The sequence below is a fragment of the Oncorhynchus kisutch genome, linkage group LG10, assembly GCF_002021735.2.
Source record: "Oncorhynchus kisutch isolate 150728-3 linkage group LG10, Okis_V2, whole genome shotgun sequence".
NCBI classification, from domain to species: domain Eukaryota; kingdom Metazoa; phylum Chordata; class Actinopteri; order Salmoniformes; family Salmonidae; genus Oncorhynchus; species Oncorhynchus kisutch.
This window is the reverse complement of record NC_034183.2, coordinates 46705746-46728037: the sequence shown is the minus strand read 5'-3', so window position 1 is coordinate 46728037 and position 22292 is coordinate 46705746. Positions and strand designations below refer to the sequence as shown.

Below are 22292 nucleotides of genomic sequence, written 5' to 3'. Positions count from 1 at the left end.
GATTGAACAAACTAAAGAATCATTGACTGCAAGAAATGTCATGATGGAAATTCCAGTCAGAATATTGACAACACCTACAATATAAGGGGTGTGCCAGATATGCCATTTCAAAAAGCTAACAGAGGATGAACCCTCCCAATGTATTCATCTGGTTTGTATTCACTAAACACTAAAATGGAAAAAAATGGGCCAAAATGAAGGAACTGACTACCTGAACTAAAAATAACTAGTTTTTCGCTGCAAAACCTTTGCTACAGTGTGCACGAATAAATACAACCCTTAGGCTGAAACGGCAAAGATTCCATTATTTAATCAATATATTGACACCACCAATACCTAAGCCCTGAAAACAGCAAAATAGACAAAAGATGATAGTCTGAAAATAAGTTTTATTGCAACACAGGTTATTTTTGCTTTTCCTCTGCTGTGAACTTTGCCTGCCAGGCACTCCAACACTCAGGGGTTAAGATGGCACCAGGAGACCTTGAACCGGGGCGCGTTCCAGACTGCCTACAAACCGGCCAGTTTGGGGAATTTAATGGCAAAATACATGTTTATTTGCACTAAGTCATCACGCACCTTTAATATATGCTGAACTCAGATTTACACAAGTCATAAAAGGTTTATACGTTGACGAGAAACTAGCCATACTGGTTACTGACATGCTAAAAACGCTTCTCCAGGCGTTGTAAGAAATGGTGCACGACAGGCAGCCTGGAACGTGGTGCGGTGTATGGGTGGCTAGGGGTTCCTTAGGGTCTCCCAAGTCCCCATCCGTATTTTGACCAGTCATTTACTATTCCAGAGTTCAATTGTGTACAGCAGACGTTTTAATTTAAAACAGAGGCCTCCCCGAGTGGATACAAACCTCTGATAACAGCAAGCAATGGTAACAGAGCAGGGAACAACCACAACACATTCAGCCATTTGCATGGGAGATAAATCATAGTGGAATTTCTTCCACAGAACTTTGGGGGTGGGCAGTACATCATGGGTACATGATTAGTTAGTCGATTTGTTTCTTTTTTTCCCCCTGAACAGGAGTTTGTTTCTGGCTGCTGAAACTCAAGATAGGTTTGATTATTAGTGGAGAGAAAAGGAGTGTGATGAAATGGAAAACAGAATGAGCATGATAGGGATACCTGTTACTGTTAACAAACAGAGTAAAGAGGGATTTTGATCAATTAAGGGCTTACTATGACAACCGTTTGCATGGGCAACAAACAGATCTCAATGCCGACAAAGATACACTGCTGAGTCACTCGGAATTACAAATAGATGCCAGTGATTCTGACTAAATTAACCTTTGTAATCAACACAATAACATTTAAAACCATGTAATACAAAAAATAACATTTCCAGCAAGAAATAGTACCCTTGCAATGAATTGGAAATTTTGAATGATTGGACAGGAATTTAGCCTGTAAAAATGATTGAGATTATTTTCTTCCTGCTTGATAGCAACATAATCTAAAATGAACAGGGGGAGGTTAGGTCAAGAATGGGTTAGATTAAGAAAGTGCAAAACATGGAAGGACAGAGTGAAAAGGGAAAATGAACAGAACAGAGAAAAGTTGTGTGCATGGTTTGTATCCCAAATGGCTCCCTGTTTCCTATACTGTCAACTAATTTTGACCAGGGACCATAAACTTGTCCTGTCCAGGGGGTGTACTTGTACATCAAGCAGCCTCACTCTACAGAAACAAGAGATGGGCTTCTGCCCTACGTGCCGTTCTGGCTCGGACAAGGGTTACTTACTTATATAGGGAATAAGGTGCCATTTGTGATGCATACATGAATAGAGATGGGATGGAGGAGCTGGCTCAGTAGAACACCACACTAGACTTCCCTCCTGGGGGGTTAAGGACCTTGTTGTGGGAGCGGGGGCGGGGGCCGAGGTGGGGCTCGTGGTCCTTCAGTGAGAGCTCACTAAGGCAGGCCTCTGGCTTCTTGGCTGAGGGAGCAGGCGCAGTCTCCACCGCTGCTTTGGTGGGAGTGGGGGGAGGGGAGGCAACGTTCTCTTCCTTCACCTCCTTGGCCGGGCTCTCCTTCAGGAGAGGAGCTGAGATGGAAAGGGAGAGAGGGATAAGAGAGAAAACGAGTTAGCTTTACCTGGTACCAAATGGTACATAAGACTTGGTGTCGAAACCGATTAGTAATGAATAATTATGCAATTATTAAGTCATTATTATTATTATTATTATTATCATCTTGGTCAACAGGACATTTCTAGTAACTGCCTGGCAGACAGCGGGCTGTAAAGTGGTATCCAGAATCCATTATCCGTGTCAAACTCACCTGGGGGCTCAGGTATGGGCATGGGACTTTGACCCACAGAAATGTTGTCCTAGGAATAATAGGGAGAACATGTCAATATAGCCTATACATCATGCAAATTAGAAATCCATAACCATTAGTGATTTGGAATAGGAGAGACTGGGGGACAAGGATGGTCTGGATTACCTTTGGCTTGTTGGAATGGGCTTTGTCAGAGGGAGGGGCGCTCTCTAGCCCCCAGATGATGTTGCTGGTGTTGCCGCCTGAGGGTACGGGTCTCCGTTGCTCGGCTGGGGCATCTGGAGAACCAAATATCCCACTGCTTTTACCCCCTACATTGAAGGACAGGGAATCAAATGTTGTTTTTTTACATGCACCAGGAATTTGACCTGGTAAAATGGCGCTGTCAACGCCTTAGAATAGAATACAGAAAGAACAAACTAATTTACACAAGGCATTAAAGGTGAACATTATTGAAGGCATTGAGGAAAAGACAGAAGTCAAATCTCCACACCCCAAACCACTTTTTTTGTGATTAACATTTCTATAGAATTTTCACTTCTCAACTGACCAATTACTGGCAACATGACGACTGTACCCACTCCAACCAAATTGAACCAGGCCACAAACCTCCACACACAAAGCCCAGTCCTACCCTCATTATTCTACAGTTATGGTGAAGAGCTTGTTGCACAGCCTGGACTGACATGAGGCATTACATTTCAGTTAGATAACATTTCAATATCTGGGAGTATGCCGTCATAATTCCTTCTAGAACATTCTACAAGAGGCAGAAGGGCTGAAAACTGGAAGACAAACCAGCTCGATGTGCAGAGAGACAATAGAAACTCATGATAACACTTTTTTATTTAACCATCTCTGACCCTTGGCCTCAATATAGACATATTGATCCAGTCATGTGATGTCACTAGATTACATGTGGCCCAAACTTCATTTAACTAATGAAAATCTCAGTCACCATTAAGAAAATTCGGCTGCAGAGGTTTTAATTTACCGGACATCCATATGCATCGTGTGTGTACCGCATTAGGGCGTCCACCTATGGTACTCAAAATCCCATTTAGATTATTGTAATTAATCTTAATAGAAATTAGCAAGTACATTTGTGATAAAAAAAATGACATTCTTATACCAAACATCATGTGCCCGTTGCATCTTCATCCCTGCTATAAATCATAAATGGAACAGTTGAAAAAAGAAAACATTTAGTCTAGAAGAACAAGTCACCTCCATAGTAATAAAACTTATATAATATCAGTATAATATACATTGAACACAAATATAAAACACAAGTTTAAAGTTTTGACTGAGTTATAGTTCATTAACTCAGCAAAACAAGAAATGCCCTTTTTTAGGACCCTGTCTTTCAAAAATAAATAAAAATGTTAAACTATTAAAAAAAAAAAAAAAAAATCTTCACAGATATTAAATTGTGAAGGGTTTAAACACTGTTTCCCATGCTTGTTCAATGAACCATAAACAATGAATGAACATGCACCTGTGGAACGGTCGTTAACACACTAACAGCTTACAGGCGGTAGGCAATTAAGGTCACAGTTATGAGAACTTAAGACACTAGAGGCATTTCTACTGACTCTGAAAAACACCAAAAGAAAGATGCCTAGGGTCCCTGCTCATGTTCGTGAACGTGCCTTAGGCATGCTGCAAGGAGGCATGAGGACTGCAGATGTGGCCAGGGCAATAAATTGCCATGTGCGTACTGTGAGACGCCTAAGACCGCGCAACAAGGAGACAGGATGGACAGCTGATCGTCCTCGCAGTGGCAGACCACGTGTAACACCTACACAGGATCGGTACACCTGAACATCACACCTGCGGGACAGGTACAGTATGGCAACAACTGCCCAAGTCCCACCAAGAATGCACAATCCCTCCATCAGTGCTCAGACTGTCTGCAATAGGCTGGGAGAGGCTGGACTGAGGGCTTGTAGGCCTGTTGCAGGTCCTCACCAGACATCACCGGCAACAACATTGCCTATGGGCATAAAGCCACTGTCGCTGGACCAGACAGGACTGGCAAAAAGTGCTCTTCACTGACGAGTTGCGATTAAGTCTTCACCAATCGTCGAAGGAATGAGCGTTACACCGAGGCCTGTACTCTGGAGCGGGATCGATTTGGAGGTTGAGGCACAATCTATGGATTTCACAAGACTGGGAATACAGATATCGTTTGGTCACAGATTCAGCCATTTTTTTTTTAAATGTAGGGGAATGGATAAAAAATACCAATCACATTTATTTATAAAAGCTGTTTTTACACCAGCTGATGTCACAAAGTGCTATACAGAAACCCAACCTAAAACCTGAAACAGCAAGCAATGCAGATGTAAAAGCACAATGGCTAGGAACACCTCCCAAGAAAGGCCAAAACCTAGGAAGAAATCTAGAGAGGAACCAGGCTATGAGGGGTGGCCAGTCCTCTTCTGCCTGTGCCGGGTGAATATTATAACAGTACATGGGCAAGATGTTCAAACGTTCACAGATGACCAGCAGGGTCAAATAATAATAATCACAGTGGTTGTAGAGGGTGCTGCAGGTCAGCACCTCAGGAGTAAATGTCAGTTGGCTTTCAAAGCCGATCATTCAGAGTTAGAGACAGCAGGTGCGGTAGGTAGAGAGAGAGAGAGAGTCGAAAACAGCAGGTTAGCACATCTGGTGAACAGGTCAGGGTTTCATAGCCGAAGGCAGAACAGTTGAAATTGGAGCAGCAAGGCCAGGTGGACTGGGGACAGCAAGGGGTTATCAGGCCAGGTAGTCCTGAGGCATGGTTCTAGGGCTCAGGTCCTCCAAAAGAAGAGAACGAGAGAGAATTAGAGGGAGCACACTTAAATTCACACAGGACACCGGATAAGACAGGATAAATATTCCAGATATAACAGACTGACCCTAGCCCCCAACACAAACTATTGCAACATAATTACTGGAGGCTGAGACAGGAGGGGTCGGGAGACACCGTGGCTCCGTACGACTATACCCCTGGACAGGGCCAACCAGGCAGGATATGACCCCACCCACTTTGCCAAAGCACAGCACCCACACCACTAGAGGGATATGATGCTTCAAGTTAATGAGGGAGATCTGAGTCTCCAGCTTCAGGGATTTTTGCAGTTCGTTCCAGTCATTGGCAGCAGAGAAATGGAAGGAAAGGCGGACAAAGGAGGTGTTGGCTTTGGGGATGACCAGTGATGTATACCTGCTGGAGAGTGTGCTACGGGTGGGCGATGCTATGGTGACCAGTGAGCCGAGATAAGGCAGGGCTTTACCTAGCAAAGACTTGTAGATGACCTGGAGCCAGTGGGTTTGGCGACGAATATGTAGCGAGGACCAGCCAACGAGAGCATACAGGTCGCAGTGGTGGGTAGTATATGGGGCTTTGGTGACAAAACAGATGGCACTGTGATAGACTACATCCAATTTGTTGTAGATGGGGTGGAAATTTTGGGTGGCCTTCCTAAGCCAGGATTCAGACACGGCTATGTAATGATCACACTGTTTAGTCAGCTTGTTGATATGACACACCTGTCAGGTGGATGGATTATTTTAGCAAAGATTAAATGCTCACTGACAGGGATGGAAACAAATTTGTGTGCCACATTTGAGAGAAAATCTGTGCATATGGAACATTTCTGGAATCTTATTTCGGCTCATGAAACATGGGACCAACACTTTACATGTTGCGTTTATATTTTTTAATCGGTGTAATTTGCAAATTGCCTGTCCTATAGGCTACTTGTAAGAACACTTTAAAAAATAACAAAACCACTGTTTTCAAATACAATTTGGGCCTCTTATTTGAATTTCCTTTATGCCCAATTTAAAATGTTCATGCCTAATAAATTACAAAACATCGCTGTACACAAACATTGCTGTATATTTACAATGCTCCTGTGAAACAAGGCACACGGCAAGTATTTATGAAAGCACTTTTTCCAAAGCTCCAATGATAACGCACACTTCACAGTTCTACTGGAAGATGTTAATAAATGTTGTGTTTATTGTAATTTGGGGGAGGGGGGGGGGGGTATACAATGCATTCGGAAGGAATTCAGACCAGCTGCCCTCTCCCACATTTTCTTATGTTAGTCTTATTCAAAAATGTAATCAATCCCCCCCAATACCCCATAAGGACAAAGCAAAGTTTTTTTAATGAAGTTTTTGCAAATGTATTTATAAAATAAAAAACAGAAATCCCTTATTTACATAAGTATTCAGACTAGGGCTGGGCAGTATACTGTATTTTACTATATACACACGGGCATTTATGCACAAGTATTTATGCACAGACAGATTTGGGTTTTTACTGTACCTTCTATAACGGTATTTGAATGTTTGGTTTGTTAAATGTGATATGCCGTGTGTAACGTCCATTTTTATAGTTTACTCTACTTGAGTCATTACTCGCCGCTATCCCCCTCTCCATGCCGCTTTCAACACGGACCTAGTCCCACCTGTCACTCAAGGAGCACATTTGTTGTTGCTTGACCATGACACTTTCGTTCAATCTGCATGGTCAATACAGCACATGCAAAAATGTTGATGACAACGGTGTTGTTTCCACTTTGATCTTAATATAAATCCACAAGAGTTCTATAATTATAAAAATTTGCCTGCTAGCTAAGTAAAAGTACTGAGTCGGAGCAAACGTAGCTAGCTAAAACAACCTGATATTAGTTAGTACTGGTGGAGGCTTAAATCAGCATGTTTGTGCAACAGTATCTCCGAAATCAAAGAGGAATAGGCAAAGCATGAATATGTTGGCTATATGAATAAAGACTTAATGTAGCCAAAGATGATAAGATCCCATATAAAAACACTGAACATCACTTCGGTTCCTACCCTGTCACAAGAACTCGTCCATGGCATTTTTCATTGTCATGTCAGACAATGTATTTAAAGTGCTCACTATTATTTATATTCTAAATATAAAATTATTTAAAAAACATTCCATTTCCACAATTCCAAAAGTTCACCCAAGTGCTTTAATCTAAATAAACATTATTTTTAACCTAAGGCCAATTATTTTTGCCCATATCATGGCAGTGTAAAATTCACAAAAAAAGTATCTCTGTGTGTGGTATATATACAGTGGGGCAAAAAAGTATTTTGTCAGCCACCAATTGTGCAAGTTCTCCCACTTAAAAAGATGAGGCCTGTAATTTTCATCATAGGTACACTTCAACTATGACAGACAAAATTAGAAGAAAAAAAATCCTGAAAATCACACTGTAGGATTTTTGATGACTTCATTTGCAAATTATGGTGGAAAATAAGTATTTGGTCACCTACAAACAAGCAAGATTTCTGGCTCTCACAGACCTGTAACAACTTCTTTAAGAGGAACCTGTATTAATGGCACCTGTTTGAACTTGTTATCAGTATAAAAGACACCTGTCCACAAACAGTCACACTCCAAACTCCACTATGGCCAAGACCAAAGAGCTGTCAAAGGACACCAGAAACAAAATTGTAGACCTGCACCAGGCTGGGAAGACTGAATCTGCAATAGGTAAGCAGCTTGGTTTGAAGAAATCAACTGTGGGAGCAATTATTAGGAAATGGAAGACATACAAGACCACTGATAATCTCCCACGATCTGGGGCTCCACGCAAGATCTCACCCCGGGGTCAAAATGGCCACAAGAACGGTGAGCGAAAATCCCAGAACCACGCGGGGGGGACCTAGTGAATGACCTGCAGAGAGCTGGGACCAAAGTAACAAAGCCTACCATCAGTAACACACTACGCCGCCAAATCCTGCAGTGCCAGACGTTTCCCCCTGATTAAGCCAGTACATGTCCAGGCCCGTCTGAAGTTTGCTAGAGAGCATTTGGATGATCCAGAAGAAGATTGGGAGAATGTCATATGGTCAGATGAAACCAAAATATAACTTTTTGGTAAAAACTCAACTCGTCGTGTTTGGAGGACAAAGAATGCTGAGTTGCATCCAAAGAACACCATACCTACTGTGAAGCATGGGGGTGGAAACATCATGTTTTGGGGCTGTTTTTCTGCAAAGGGACCAGGACGACTGATCCGTGTAAAGGAAAGAATGAATGGGGCCATGTATTGTGAGATTGAGTGAAAACCTCCTTCCATCAGCAAGGGCATTGAAGATGAAACGTGGCTGGGTCTTTCAGCATGACAATGATCCCAAACACACCGCCCGGGCAACAAAGGAATGGCTTCGTAAGAAGCATTTCAAGGTCCTGGAGTGGCCTAGCCAGTCTCCAGATACCAACCCCATAGAAAATCTTTGGAGGGAGTTGAAAGTCCGTGTTGCCCAGCAACTGCCCCAAAACATCACTGCTCTAGAGGAGATCTGCATGGAGGAATGGGCCAAGATACCAGCAACAGTGTATGAAAACCTTGAAGACTTACAGAAAACGTTTGACCTCTGTCATTGCCAACAAAGGGTATATAACAAAGTATTGAGATAAATAAGTATTTGGTCAATAATAATACGTTTTCCACCATAATTTGCAAATAAATTCATAAAAAATCCAACAATGTGATTTTCTGGATTTTTTTTTCTCATTTTGTCTGTCATAGTTGAAGTGTATCTATGATGAAAATTACAGGCCTCATCTTTTTAAGTGGGAGACCTTGCACAATTGGTGGCTGACTAAATACGTTTTTGCCCCACTGTACATACGCCACCCTATGGTCACGCACTACACATAAAGCAAATTTAGAACTGTTGATCAAAAACATGAAATACCATTAAAAAAAATGAAAAATACCTTGATATTTTGGCCATGTCGCCGAGCCCTAATTCAGACCCTTTGGTATGAGACTCAAAATTGAGCTCAGGTGCATCCTGCTTCCATTGATCATCCTTGAGATGTTTCTACCTTTAGTAAATTCAATTGATTGAACATCATTTGGAAAGAGACACCTGTCTATATAAGGCCCCCACAGTTGACCGTGCATGTCAGAGCAAAAACCAAGCCATGAGGTCAAAGGAATTGTCCATAGAGCTCAGACGGGATTGTGTCGAGGCACAGATCTGGAGAACGGTACCAAAAATTGGCCAAACAGAAGCCACTCCTCAGTAAAAAAATAATAAAAAACAACAACCCACTTGGAGTTTGACAGAAGGCACCTAAAGATCTCAGACCATGAGAAACAAGATTCTCTGGTGTGTTGAATCCAAGATTGAACTCTTTGGCCTGAATGCCAAGCGTCACATCTTGAAGAAACATGGAACCATCCCTACTGTGAAGCTTGGTGGTGGCAGCATCATGCTGTGGGGAAGTTTTTCAGCAACAGTGACTGAGACTAGTCAGGATCGAGGAAAAGGTGAACTGAGCAAAGTACAGAGATCCTTGATGAAAACTTGCTCCAGATCGCTCAGGACCTCAGGACTGGTGTCAAGTTTCACATTCCAACAGAACAACAACCCTAAGCACATAGCCAGGGCAATGCAGGAGTGGCTTCGGGACAGGTTTCTAAATATCCTTGAGTGGCCCAGCCAGAGCCTGGACTTGAAACTGATCGAACATCTCTGGCGAGAGCTGAAAACATGGTGCAGCAACGGTCCCCATCCAACCTAACAGAGCTTGAGAGGATCGGCAGAGAAGAATGGGAGAAACCCCCCAAATACAGGTGTGCGTCATACCCGAAGAAGACTCGTTGCTGTAATCACTGCCAGAGACGCTTTAACAAAGTACTGAGTAAAGGTTCTGAATACTTATGTAAATGTGGTATTTCCGCTTTCTTATTTTTAACAAACATTTCTCAAGCTCAGTTTTTTTGCCTTTGTCATTATGGGGTATTGTGTGTAGAATGATGAGGGGGAAAAATACAATTTACCCGATTTTAGAATAAGGATGTAACGTAACAAAATGTGGAAAAAGTCTAGGGGTCGGAATACTTCCGGAAAGCACTGTACGTGGCTAAGTCTGTTTCCACTATAGGCAATTGACCGCCTAGTGATTGCAACTGATGTGAATAGTTGGAAACGATGTTTGATTTCCATGTGCTGCTAAATTGAATTGCACCAATTGCGCATGATACACATCATTAGTCTAGTCAATCAATTTCAAATCTTTACACTATGCGACACAGGGGCAGTATATCTTGCCTATGGTGGCAGCAGGACTGATAGGGCTGGGCCTAAAAAACACAATTTGCATCTTATTTACTAGTGTTTCGGCAGACCTTGGCCTGCTCAAAGTTAGCCATTGCTGTGGGAAGTCAAATTGTTCAACTCCTTGGAGGAGCTTGCGATGTGCATCAGCCTCGTTACTTTGTCCTCAAGAAGGTATGATCTTGAATTCGTCTATACTCTGGAAACAGGATTATCAGCATGGTTTCCAATGGACAAAAAATTCCGGACAGTTTGGCCGGGAACCAATTACTTTATCGGCTTGTCACTTATTTTTTTTGCCAAAAGACAGCATTTACCAGCTAACGGAAAGCCTGGCCAGGGTGTAATCCTACACTGGACTCAACAATGAAGAGGCTGAGCTGTGGATCTTGAGCACTCAGTTATTTCACTGCATGGAACGACAACGGCCTACTACTGATTGTTACTAGGCTAGAATAGAAGCTTCAAGTTCCTCTGCATACACATTACTGACAATCTGAAATGGTCCACCCAGGCAGAGTGTGGTGAAAAAGGCACAATAGCGCCACTTCAACCTCAGGTGGCTGAAGAAATTTCACTTGTCACCCAAAACCCTAACAAACTTTTACAGATGCACAATTGAGAGCATCCTGTCGGGCTGTATCACCGCCTGGTACAGCAACTGCAACGCCCACAACCGCAAGGCTCTCCAGAGGGTGGTGCGTTCTGCCCGACGCATTAATGGGGGAAAACTACCCACCCTCCAGGACACCTACAGGAAGGTCAAAAAGATCATCAAGGATAACAACCAGCTGAGCAACAACATGTTCACCCCGCTATCATCCAGAAGGCGAGGTCAGTCTAGGTGCAACGCTGGGACCGAGAGACTGATAAAACAGCTTCCATCTCAAGGCCACCAGACTGTTAAAAAGCGATCACTAGCACGTTAGAGGTTACTGCCCTATCTACAAAGACTTGAAATCACTAGTCACTTTAATAATGTTTACATCAATTTGCTTTACTCATCTCATATGTATATACTCTATTCTATTCTAATGTGTTTTAATCAATGCCACTGACATTGCGCGTCCTAATATTTATATATTCCTTAATTCCATTATTTTACTTTTAGGTTGTATGTATTGTGTTTTGTTGTGAATTTTTAGATATTACTGCACTGTTGGAGCTAGAAACACAAGCATTTCACTACACCAGCAATAACATCTGCTAAACATGTGTATGTGACAAAATAAATTTGATTTGGCTGGTTGAGTCTTGTGACACTTTAGTCACCAGAAAAAATATATGTGACCTGTTGCCCTTATCAAACACACGCACTGCAGCATGTCAACACAATCCAAACATGATTTGGGGAAGAAATGGTGAGTAAGTTAACACTTATCAATGGCTCATTTTTTAACCTTAAATGCTAACGTAGCACCTTAGTGGCAGTTTTCACACCACATAGACCTGAAAAGGCTCTGACAGCTCCAGAACCAGGGAGGGCAGCCGTTGCCTGTCCAGTCAGGGGCCCTCACACCTTGTAGGAAGACATAGGACGCATATTCCCTTTCCACACCAACCTGAACTTTCCTGGCTCTGATATTTTCCTTTCACAGTCCTTTCTATCATAGTTCCAACATCTATGGTGGATGCGTAACCTTTAATTCTGTATTAAGGACTAAAAGAACACAGACTGCCACCCAATGTTTGGATGCATAACCAGGCATGAGCAAAAAAGCTTTGATCAATTCAGCCCAGTAGTGTGAAAGGGGAATTTGTATGCCCAGTAAAGGTCCTCTCTCTCACCTGGGGGGTTGGTTCGCCTGATGACACCCTGGGGCTCTGGTGGGGCGAAAAGGTTGGAGGCCATCTTGTGGGGCCGTCTCGAAGCAGCTGCTTCTCCCTCATAGCCACCGAACAGGTCGCTGGAGACACCTCCGGGGGGACGCAGGACTCTGAAAAGGAAGCATCAGAATCATGTTGGTTCACGTAGTGGTTGCCAAACTTTTTTGGTTACTGTACCACCAAATTAAATTTGTTGTGCCTGGAGTACCCCCCTCATGTGCTTTACCAGCAGGCCTATGGTCTCATGAGTCTTCTCAAGTACCCCCTGTGGATAGGCAAAACACACTATGGCTTCCTTGTACCCCTGTTTGGGAACCACTGATGTAGAGTATAAAGCCTGTAGGCCAAACTTTACTGTCAGCATTCATCATACACAAAGGCAGGCAGCGCCTGGGATAATATGATTTGAGAATGTTCCATAATGAAAACGTGTATATAGCCAAATCTAGGAATAGAATATGCAGCATGCACAACTTCTTATATAAAGACAGGCCACAAATGGTGGCTGTGGCCACATTAGCTGCTAAATGTTCTACAGTATGACTGTAGGCTACATAGGCCTACTGACCTAAATAAACTGTTTAAAAGTCACATTTAGTTGTGTAACGTTAGCTGATCACAACTCAACACAGAACACATATTTAGCCAGTTAACGTTAGATGGCTGTTCTTGGGATGTTCGCAGAGGGGTTAGACAACCATAGTTGACCGCGCAAAAAAAAGTTAAATATGCCCAATTACACTTACTTTTTAGAAATAGGTTGTTGTAAACGGGGTGTGGGTGACTGTGTCTGTTTGGAAAATGCAATGAGCATCAGTCATATCGCTGGCTACACCGTCCAAAAAAAATAAAAAAAATAAAGAATTCCACAAGCTTCCATTTCCGCAGCGCAGAAAAAAACCCAATGCCCATAGAAGCTACCTAGCTGTTACCAAACGAAAAGTTTACTACTGACAAAACGGAATAAACATTTTACCACTAAATTGTCTTATAACTAGTTAACGTTAGTATCACCAAAGTGCCATCTAGCTAGCTAACTGCTTACAGGCCAATGAGCATAAGGGGTAGCTTTCAGGAACATAGCCAGCTAGTTACTTGAATTTTGCCTGCTGCAAATAAAACCTGTGGATGAAATTTTGTGTTACCTTGAACTTGGCTTTGCGCCATTATCGAGTCCTGAAAACATGTTCGTCGAAGTCATTGTGATGACTGTCTTCGTGAGAGAGGAAATTAATGTCGTAGCTAGCTCAATCTTTTAAAAGTTTTGTTGGTTGGTTGCGTGTTGCCCTTCCGAAACCGGGAAAAGCCCCGCCCACTCGATAGGACGAGCCAGCAATGGGAAGAGCCTCAATGGTCAAAAGCGTTATCAGTCGAAAGGTGTGACTAATTTCATTGGTTAAATTACTAAAGATAACGCCCTCTTTCCATTGTGATTTGGCTTTCCGCCTGTCTGTCATATTGGGTGCAGGCGGTTTACTCGCCCGGACTTTGAGCGGTATTTCCATAACTGGAAAGTGAACTAACATTTTAACTTGAAACGGTTCCAGGTTATGTAGCAGTATTTCATGGTAGTAAAGTTAAAATAGTGGGAACTTTTGCGAGTGTAAGGTTTACTGTTCATTTTTTGTTTATTTCACTTTTGTTTTATCTCTTCCATTTGCTAAGGTAAACCTGCGTTTCCCGTGCCAATAACGCCCCTTGTTTTGAATTGAGTACATTGGTGGCGCGTGTGATGTTTGTTCTAGGCGGGGAACATACCATAGAAATCGATCTAAACTAAATTAGAATTATATGTCCCATTGCTATACCCAACTTTGCAGATGAAGGGGTTCGATTCATCTCATCCGGGCGCCCGTGTCGGCGTGTTTTTGGTACTGGCTAAAAGTTGATTGCATTCGATTTGGAACCGGGCTGCCTCCAGGGCTTGAGCCAACAAGTTCCGGGCTCTGGACGGCGAGTCGGCTCAAAACAAAAATGACATAATTAAACACACGTCTCAAAGTAGCTCTTTCAAACAACAAAACACTTCAGTGAGCCCATTGACATTTATGTCTGGACGATCTTCCATGGTCATCCACAGAGCAGAGGCAGGTGGAAGTCCACCAGGTCACATCCTGTGTCCAATCCACTATCCATGCGCACCACCCTCACCCACTAGGTCCACGTCTCTTCTGACTGAGGCCCAGATAAAGGGTTGATCAGGGGGGAAACAAATCCGAAACCAGGACACCTCTTGCCATCCCCTGTCGTAGACTCCTTGGTAAATCCTCCCCGAAATACACACCTGGGTGAAGCCATACAGCCACTAGTTTAGGGTGCTTGAAGCTCACTAGTTAGCTGGAATAGCCCTTGAAATAAACCATTGTGGGAGAAATGTTGTGATCCTCTGCCCTATTCAACAGTCTACAAGGCCTCTGCCATCTCGTTGTTTCAAATAAAAACACAAACAGCTACAGTAGCTAACTAGCTAAACAGCTAACTAGCTAAACAGCTAACTAGCTAAACAGCTAACTAGCTAAACAGCTAACTAGCTAAACAGCTAACTAGCTAAACAGCTAACTAGCTAAACAGCTAACTAGCTAAACAGCTAGCTTCTCAGTTCAGTTAGTAAAATAACTGACTTGACAGTCTTGCACTGCTGTGGGTCAATATATATAACATCAAAACTTAATTAGCTAACAAAATAAAAGTTGATTTAAAAAGAGTGAAAAAAACACCTAAAACTATTCAATTATATATCATATTTAGAGCATTCTGCCTGGGCGACCTCCACGGCAACCACGGATTCTAGGTTTTCCAATGCGAAAGTGGTTGATTTTTATAAAAACAATTAATCTGCCTTCCCAATGGAAACGAGATAGAAAATTCAAACGTTTATTTTAGGATTTTTTTGTGTTTCGACGAAGCACCATGCTGCATTGTTGTCAAAATGTTCGATTTGTGTGGGCACTCCTCCTTGCTGTCGCCCGATGACGTCACATATTTTGGCAGGGCCAATGTAAAATGACTCCCCGCGCAACCAACACACTGTTGATTGAGATATCCAATTGGTTCATTTTGCATCCTCTTTTATCATCAACAATTGGAGCTCTTGGATGTCAATCATATGTCTTTCTCCCTCAACTGACTAATCAGGAGATTTGTTTTTGAGTTGGAGTGGGCGTGCTTGTGCACGAGAGGGCTGTCAATCGGAGTTGGTTTAGTTTGCACGTTTCCTCATGAAGTCGTGAACACAAAAGTCAAGACAAGGTAATTTTGTGAATTGCTTCATCTTTGTCTCACTGCAACTGAATGCAATACTGTGCATAATTTCGTGTGAATTTGTGCTTCAGACTATTCCTTTGCTATCAAGTATCATTAGTTGACTAGGTTTTGGCCGCACATCACCCAAGTTAATTTAGCTAGTAACGTTAGCTAGTAGCTAGCACCAGTGTAACGTTAGTTGCTTTTTGAAGTGTGTATCCCGCTCCTCCTAAAATTTACCTATAGAAATGACACGGGTTACGAGTGGAAAGATAACAGCTGATTCTGTCTACTGATCTATCAGCTGAGGTGAGGATAGCAACCACAGAATAAAGCAATCATTTAAACAAACGATAGATTATTCAATTAGCTACTCATATTTCTGCAGTAAAAAATATTTTCTAAATTTGTTTGAGTTTTAAGAGTTCTCATTAGGTTGGACAATCATGATTTAGAGAACACATACATCTGACACAGTAATGTGTCTTGTTTCCCTGCATGGGAATGAATTTCAAAGAATTTAGGGTGTATGTTTGAGACGTGACAGTTGTTTAAAGTTGTAGCTACAGTAGTAATGTTTCTTTCCTCAAAATATTTGAAGACGTCTAAAGAGATGAAACACCTGTATCAGTGCATGTTAGAAGTAATATGTATCTTGCAACTTAAGTTAAATGCAGTGTCTGCTCTATGTATATATGGATTAGATATTGTTGTAGTTGAACACTCAATATTCTATTGGTTCGAGTGCTTGTGGTATCCGCTGTTGCTTTCTAAAGCTGAGTTCATATCAGAAGCAACTTTTTTTATGCAGTTAACATAATGTCGTCAAACATCAATGTTGAAAACAACAATTCTGGAGCTGAGGGGGTGAAGCAAAATTGAGACTGCGAGCGTTCTATGCTCTTTTGTGGCTGTAGTAAAAACTAAAACCTGCTAGTTTATTCAGATTAATTATTTTGAGCGTTTGAAGCATGTTATATAGTTAAATGTTTGGTCAAATATTTAAGCTCGTCTACGGCAATAAATTGAGAGTAAGAGTGTGGTACTCGGATAGTGAACAGTTGAGCTGCGCAGTGTTAAATTCAGTCACAGCTTGAGCGAGGTGAAGATAGTCGCGGCTAGACCCTGTTCATGCTTTGAATATGCCCAATTTTATATACTGTTGCATACCAAAACCGTCGGGTCTATGGTGAAAAGAAAGAAGACATTGTCTGCTGTCGAAGAGCATGAAAATGGGTAACCTTGTCTGATAAAGAAGTACTTTAAATAGAGGTCGATTGTATAGAAAGGTTTTACGTTGTCGTTTCAGCGGGCGCTAAACTCAGGGGCGCTCGCATTTGAATTTCGGATAAAAATAAACCCATGTAAACTGTTAGAAGTTTAAGATGACTAACAAAAACACACGAACAAGGTATAGTAATATTTTAGCTTTCAAAATGTAAATGAAAACATGCAGACAATGTTCGTGTGTCGATTGGACTGAGGGGATTTGAAACCAGCAGCGGCGGCCATGTTGAGAGAACGAACGTCGTCTTTTTAAAGTTGATTTGCGTTGTGATGTCTTTTAAATGTAAAACATTTGTATTGATTGTTTTGCCAGGATGACAGTTGGGCTTAAAGACGGTGTCGATGACACGAATAATTCCGGCAGAAAGCTTGACGGTTGTGACGAGGAGAGCGGAGATCAGGGGAGCGATGAGCGAAGTACAAAGAGAGACGGAATGGAAATCCATACTCTATCAACTACGGGCTGCACCAGTTCAGCACCGGTTATTACCACCTCCGTATCGAACCCGTCTGGACCTTGCTCGAGCCAACAGCCCCGGTCCTCGACAGCACGGAGTCACGACCAGCATCATTTTCTGAGATCCAGCGTTCGACCCCCGAGCAAACGAATCCGGAAGGATTCCATCGCCCCAACTATCAGTGGTCACAACGGGGCGAAATCGAAAGGTATGCTGTGAAAGTGTTTGTGCCCGGGGTCACCTGTTTTATGTGTTATAGGAGTACCCCATCCCTCTACTCCCCGTTTGTAGTTGGCAAAAGTAGCTAGGTCCATCTATTAGTGATGGTCAGTGTTTTGAATGCAGGATATTTCGTTTATGCTGCCCCTATCTATACAAAAGGGACACTAATTGTTTAGAGGCAGGAGCGTGGAAAACACTTAATTGCATTCAAGTTGTGAGGCCTTCCCATATTATTGCTTATGAGAGCGAGACGGATGTGGGATGTCAGCATTTTAATTAATATTTGATTGAATGCCCATTTTGTGGTATTGGAATACTACTCAACATAAAATAATTATAACTCAACATATTTTTTAGAAGCAGTGCTCACTCTGTTGTCGAGGATTGGGTTGTGTGTCTGTCTCTCCTGACTTGCACATTGAGGTGGCGGCCAGTGTTGCTCCAAGCCAGCCTCACATGTTGTTTTTGGAACTTCGCTCCACTCCTCATTGCAGGCCTTATGATGTTGTGACACCCTGGCCTCAGTCTGACTGTTTGTGCTAAAACAGGCATTCTAACCAGTTCTTTTTATTTTTAAAGCTATTGGTCTCTATCTCCTCTGTTGCTATAGGCGTAGGGACTAGAGGTCGGCCGATTTTAATCGGCATGGCAGTTTTCATAAGTCGGTAATCTGCATTTTTGGACGCCGATTATGACCGATTACATTGCACTCCACGAGGAGACTGCGTGGCAGGCTGACCACCTGTTACGCAAGTGCAGCAAGTTGCTAGCTAGCATTTAACTTACATATAAAAAAAGCCATCTTAACATAATCACTAGTTAACTACACATGGTTGATGATATTATTAGTTTAACTAGCTTGTCCTGTGTTGCAAATAATCAATGGGGTGCCTGTGTAACAGTATAACTTTAGACCATCCCCTCGCCCATACCTGGGCGCGAACCAGGGACCCTCTGCACACATCAACAACAGTCACCCACGAAGCATCGTTACCCATCGCTCCACAAAAGCCACCGCCCTTGCAGAGCAAGGGGAACCACTACTTCAAGGTCTGAGCAAGTGACGTCACTGTTTGAAACGCTATTTAGCGCGCACCACCGCTAACTAGCTAGCCGTTTCACATCCGTTACACCTGTTAATTTATCATCGAATCACAGCCTACTTCAACTTCGCCAAAACGGGTGATTTAACAAAAGCGCATTGTCGAAAAAAGCACTGTCGTTGCACAAATGTACCTAACCATAAAGATCAATGTCTTTCTTAAAATCAATACACAGAAGTATATATTGTTTTAACCTGCATATTTAGTTAAAAGAAATTCATGTTAGGGGCAATGTTAATGAGGGAAGTCGTCGGGGATAATAAAATGCCACCAGGACAGCTGATGAAACTGGGTTTGCACAACTGAATATCTTCTGCACAAGCCATCTCAGGGAAGCTTATCTTGCGTACACGTCGTCCTCACCAGGGTCTTGACCTGACTGCAATTCAGCGTCGTAACCGACTTCAGTGGGCAAATGCTCCCTTCGATGGCCACTGGCATGCTGGAGAAGTGCCCCTCACGGATTAATCCCGGTTTCAACTGTACTGGGCAGTTATGTGGCGTTATAAGGCGTCATGTGGGCGAGCGGTTTGTTGATTACACGTGGTCTGCCACTGCGAGGACGACCAGCTGTCTGTCCTGTCTCCCTGTAGCTCTGTCTTAGGCGTCTCACAGTACGGACATAGCAATTTATTGCCCTGGCCGCATCTGCAGTCCTCATGCCTCCTTGCAGCATGCCTAAGGCATGTTCACACAGATGTGCAGGGACCCTGGGCATCTTTCTTTTGGTTGTTTTTCAGAATCAGTAGAAAGGCCTCTTTTAGTGTCCTACGTTTTCATAACTGTGACCTTAATTGCCTACCGTCTGTAAGCTGTTAGTCTTAACGACCGTTCCTCAGGTGCATGTTCATTAATTGTTTATGGTTCATTAATTGTTTATGGTTCATTGAACAAGCATGGGAAACGGTGTTTAAACCCTCTACAATGAAGACCTTAAGTTTTGGGATTTTTACGAATTATATTTGAAAGACAGGGTCCTGAAAAAGGGATGTATCTTTTGCTGAGTTTATTTGGTGCTTGTGACAAATCAAATTTTATTTGTTGCGGTTTATATTTTTGTTCAGTGTACTTTTCCTCACCCTCTCTCTCACACAGGTTCAGAGAATGGTCCCTTTCACCAGGTATCGTCTGGTCAGTCTGGCTCGACGTCAGGCCCTACGGGGCCCTCGGGCAAGGCTGCCCCTCGAGGCCAAGGACCCGGGGACAAGGAGGAGCCAGTGGGCAGCCAGAAGAGACCCAGGAGACAGTGGGAGTCCTGGAGTGCAGAGGACAAGAACAGCTTCTTCGAAGGGCTCTACGAGGTAAGTCAACTTGTTGAGTAGTACGAAATATAAGTATAGGTGCAGTGGAAGCGCCTGTGCATCTGAAGACAATGTCTGAAAAATACAGCTAATGTTTTTTTTCCAAATAGCTTTTTTTATTTTTTATGAGCTACTTCATAAAAATAACACTTATTTTATTTTTAGTGCCTTTCCTGGACTCATTCGAATATCGTGTTTAATAATAGCTAGATAGGAACTTTTAAGTAATATTGTGGGGCGTGCTTTAGTATTTTTGTAAGAAGTTAAAACCGTTTTACTTTACTATTTGAAGCAAAGCATCTACATAGTCTTAAGTTACATTTAGTAAAATATTTGGTCTGATTACTTTGATATACTACTAAACTGATTCAGAATTACATTGATTAGGCATATGCATCCTACCTTTGAAGCATCTCTCCTGCGCCATCCAAATGTGCATAACATGGTACCTTGGCTATCTAACTAGCCAGGAATCATAAAACACGGGACGAGATGTTAAAAACTGTCCATTGTGCCAATAGATGGAATGCACTCACATGAGATTTGCCGTGATGTTGACAGAGTGGCATGGGAGGTTTATTTCTTAGACTGGGTTAAGATGTCAATTTTGGGACACATCCTCAGTAGTGTGCCTTCGAATCAGTGGGTGTTTCGGCCTTTAATCACTAAACACCCTCATCAAAGGTGGCCAGCTAAAGGTTGATCAAGCCTTAGTTTGTGTCCCATGCCCAATTAAGATGTCCCACGGGACTATGCAAGGCAGGGGCGTCCTCTTCCCTGAGCCAGCCCTACAGCTGACTGCATACCTCATATGCCCTCCTCAAGTTGGAGGGATCTGAATTGGGTTCTCAGGTGGGGGTGGGGGGTCATGAAGTTATAGCCCACCAAGGGTCCTTCCGTTTGATCCAGATCCACTGGCTGCCTCTTTCAGCTGCTTGAGAAACTGCTCTGACGGTCTGCCGCAGAGCCTGTCCATGGATTCCAAGTTCTTTCAGCAACCTGATGGTGGAAGAAGCCACGAATCCTCTGCATCCCACTTCGACTGGCCAGACTTTTGCATTCCAGCCACGCTGAGTTGCGTCTGCTGTCAACTCTGTGTAACGCAGTTTCTTACGCTCGTAGGCCTCTTCAACAGAGTTTTCCCACGGGACTGTGAGCTCTATGATGTACACAGCCTTTCGTGAATGGGACCAGAGTACCATGTCTGGCCTAAGGTTGGTAGAAGCAACCTCAGATGGAAAAATTAGTTGCTGGCCAATATCGACAAGCATCTTCCAGTCCCGGGCCATGGCTAGGTGTCCAGTTTCTTGCTTCGTAGGAGGATACTTGGGCCTTTTCTGTCCCTCCCGGATGAATGTTGTTGTTTTGACGGGATTGCTTGTTTTTGGAGGTAATGAATTGGTTGCACTCCTCTTGGTCTCAAGTGCTGCAGCCAGGCTCTTGAGGACCTGATTGTGCCTCCAGGTGTAGCGGCCTTGTGAGAGGCTGGTCTTGCAACCTGTCATTATATGCCTGAGAGTCGCTGGAGCTGGGCAGAGGGGGCAGGTCGAGTCCTCGCCATACCATTGATGTAGATTTCTTTGGTGATGGAAGCACATCATAAACAGCTCTTATGATGAAGCTGATGTTGCTTGCCTCCATTTGCCAAAGCTCACTCCAGTTGATCTTTCTCCTCTCCAGGCCTTCCCACCGCGTCCATTGCCCTTGTTTAGCAAGAGAGACAGCCTTTGCACTTCTTGCAGTCTCCTCCTGTCTGCGCACCTCCTCGACCACCAGCTTCCTGCGTTCAGATGTTCTTGCCTTATGGAACGTTGGTTTGCTTGCTGCCAGGCCAAAGCCTCCTCTTCCATGCTGGATATTCCCCACAATGTCTTGGTGTCTCAGGGCTGATGTTGCTTGCTGCACAGCCTTGGATGATGTCCATTTCCGTCCAGTTTGTAGGGGAGGTGCAGCCTTGCTAATGGTCTGGTCTTTGGAGTCCTTCAATGTCATCTGAAGTCTTACTTTAGAGCACTTGTACTCCTCCGTTAGACTTGTAAGAGGTAGTTCAAGGACCCCTTTGCCATAGAGGCCGATGTTACTCAGGCATCGTGGGACACCCAGCCATTTCTTCACGTATGAGGTAATGGTTCGCTCCATCTTCTCCACTGTTGTTATTGGGACCTCATAGACGGTGATTGTCCAAACTGTAGGCACCAAAGCTTGAGCCTCCCAGGCAGTAGGGTCTTGTTAATGTTCTCAAGACCGTCGGCGATGTCCTGTCTTACTTGCCTTACTTGATCTTTATCCCGGAGGCTTTCGTTGTACCATCTACCCAGGCTCTTGATGGGTTGCTCAGACACAGTTGGTATCGGGTCATCTCCAATGCAGAACCTCACATCTTTAAGCTGTCCCTTGACTATGGAGATGCTTCGTGATTTGCTTGGCTTGATTTTCATTCGGGC

At 43.2% G+C, this 22292-nt stretch overlaps 2 protein-coding genes across 5 annotated transcripts in view; one reads left to right on the top strand and one right to left on the bottom strand.

The window, feature by feature from the left end:
• Positions 1-369: 369 nt before the first annotated feature.
• On the bottom strand, positions 370-13566 carry LOC109898244 (jupiter microtubule associated homolog 2-like). The gene is made up of 5 exons (XM_020493141.2): positions 13380-13566; positions 12196-12344; positions 2464-2609; positions 2299-2347; positions 370-2062 (listed from the first exon to the last, which is right to left on the bottom strand). Exons 1-5 carry the CDS (start codon positions 13433-13435, stop codon positions 1824-1826), a joined length of 639 nt encoding a protein of 212 aa, XP_020348730.1. The 5' UTR covers positions 13436-13566; the 3' UTR covers positions 370-1823.
• Positions 13567-15357: 1791 nt separating this feature from the next.
• Positions 15358-22292, top strand: part of LOC109897245 (protein cramped-like) — a 44584-nt gene continuing 37649 nt past the window's right edge. The window contains exons 1-3 of one of the 4 annotated variants that reach the window (XM_031833791.1): positions 15358-15483; positions 17078-17430; positions 19643-19848. In XM_031833791.1, the coding sequence (XP_031689651.1) occupies positions 17079-17430; positions 19643-19848 (558 nt within the window). In that variant the 5' untranslated portion in view covers positions 15358-15483; position 17078. Of the gene's footprint in view, positions 15484-16518; positions 16714-16777; positions 16889-17077; positions 17431-19642; positions 19849-22292 lie in introns of those variants that run through there. The other 3 variants (XR_004211252.1, XM_020491784.2, XM_031833790.1) reach the window with 3 other exon arrangements.

Bases quoted from the DNA above. Each gene is read 5' to 3' on its own strand.
- LOC109898244 (XM_020493141.2), bottom strand. From the start codon at position 13,435: ATGACTTCGACGAACATGTTTTCAGGACTCGATAATGGCGCAAAGCCA. The intron at 12,345-13,379 runs GTAACACAAAAT...CTTCCTTTTCAG, and splicing joins GGCGCAAAGCCAAGTTCAAG to AGTCCTGCGTCCCCCCGGAG. The intron at 2,610-12,195 runs GTGAGAGAGAGG...CCTTCAATGTAG, and splicing joins CAGGCGAACCAACCCCCCAG to GGGGTAAAAGCAGTGGGATA.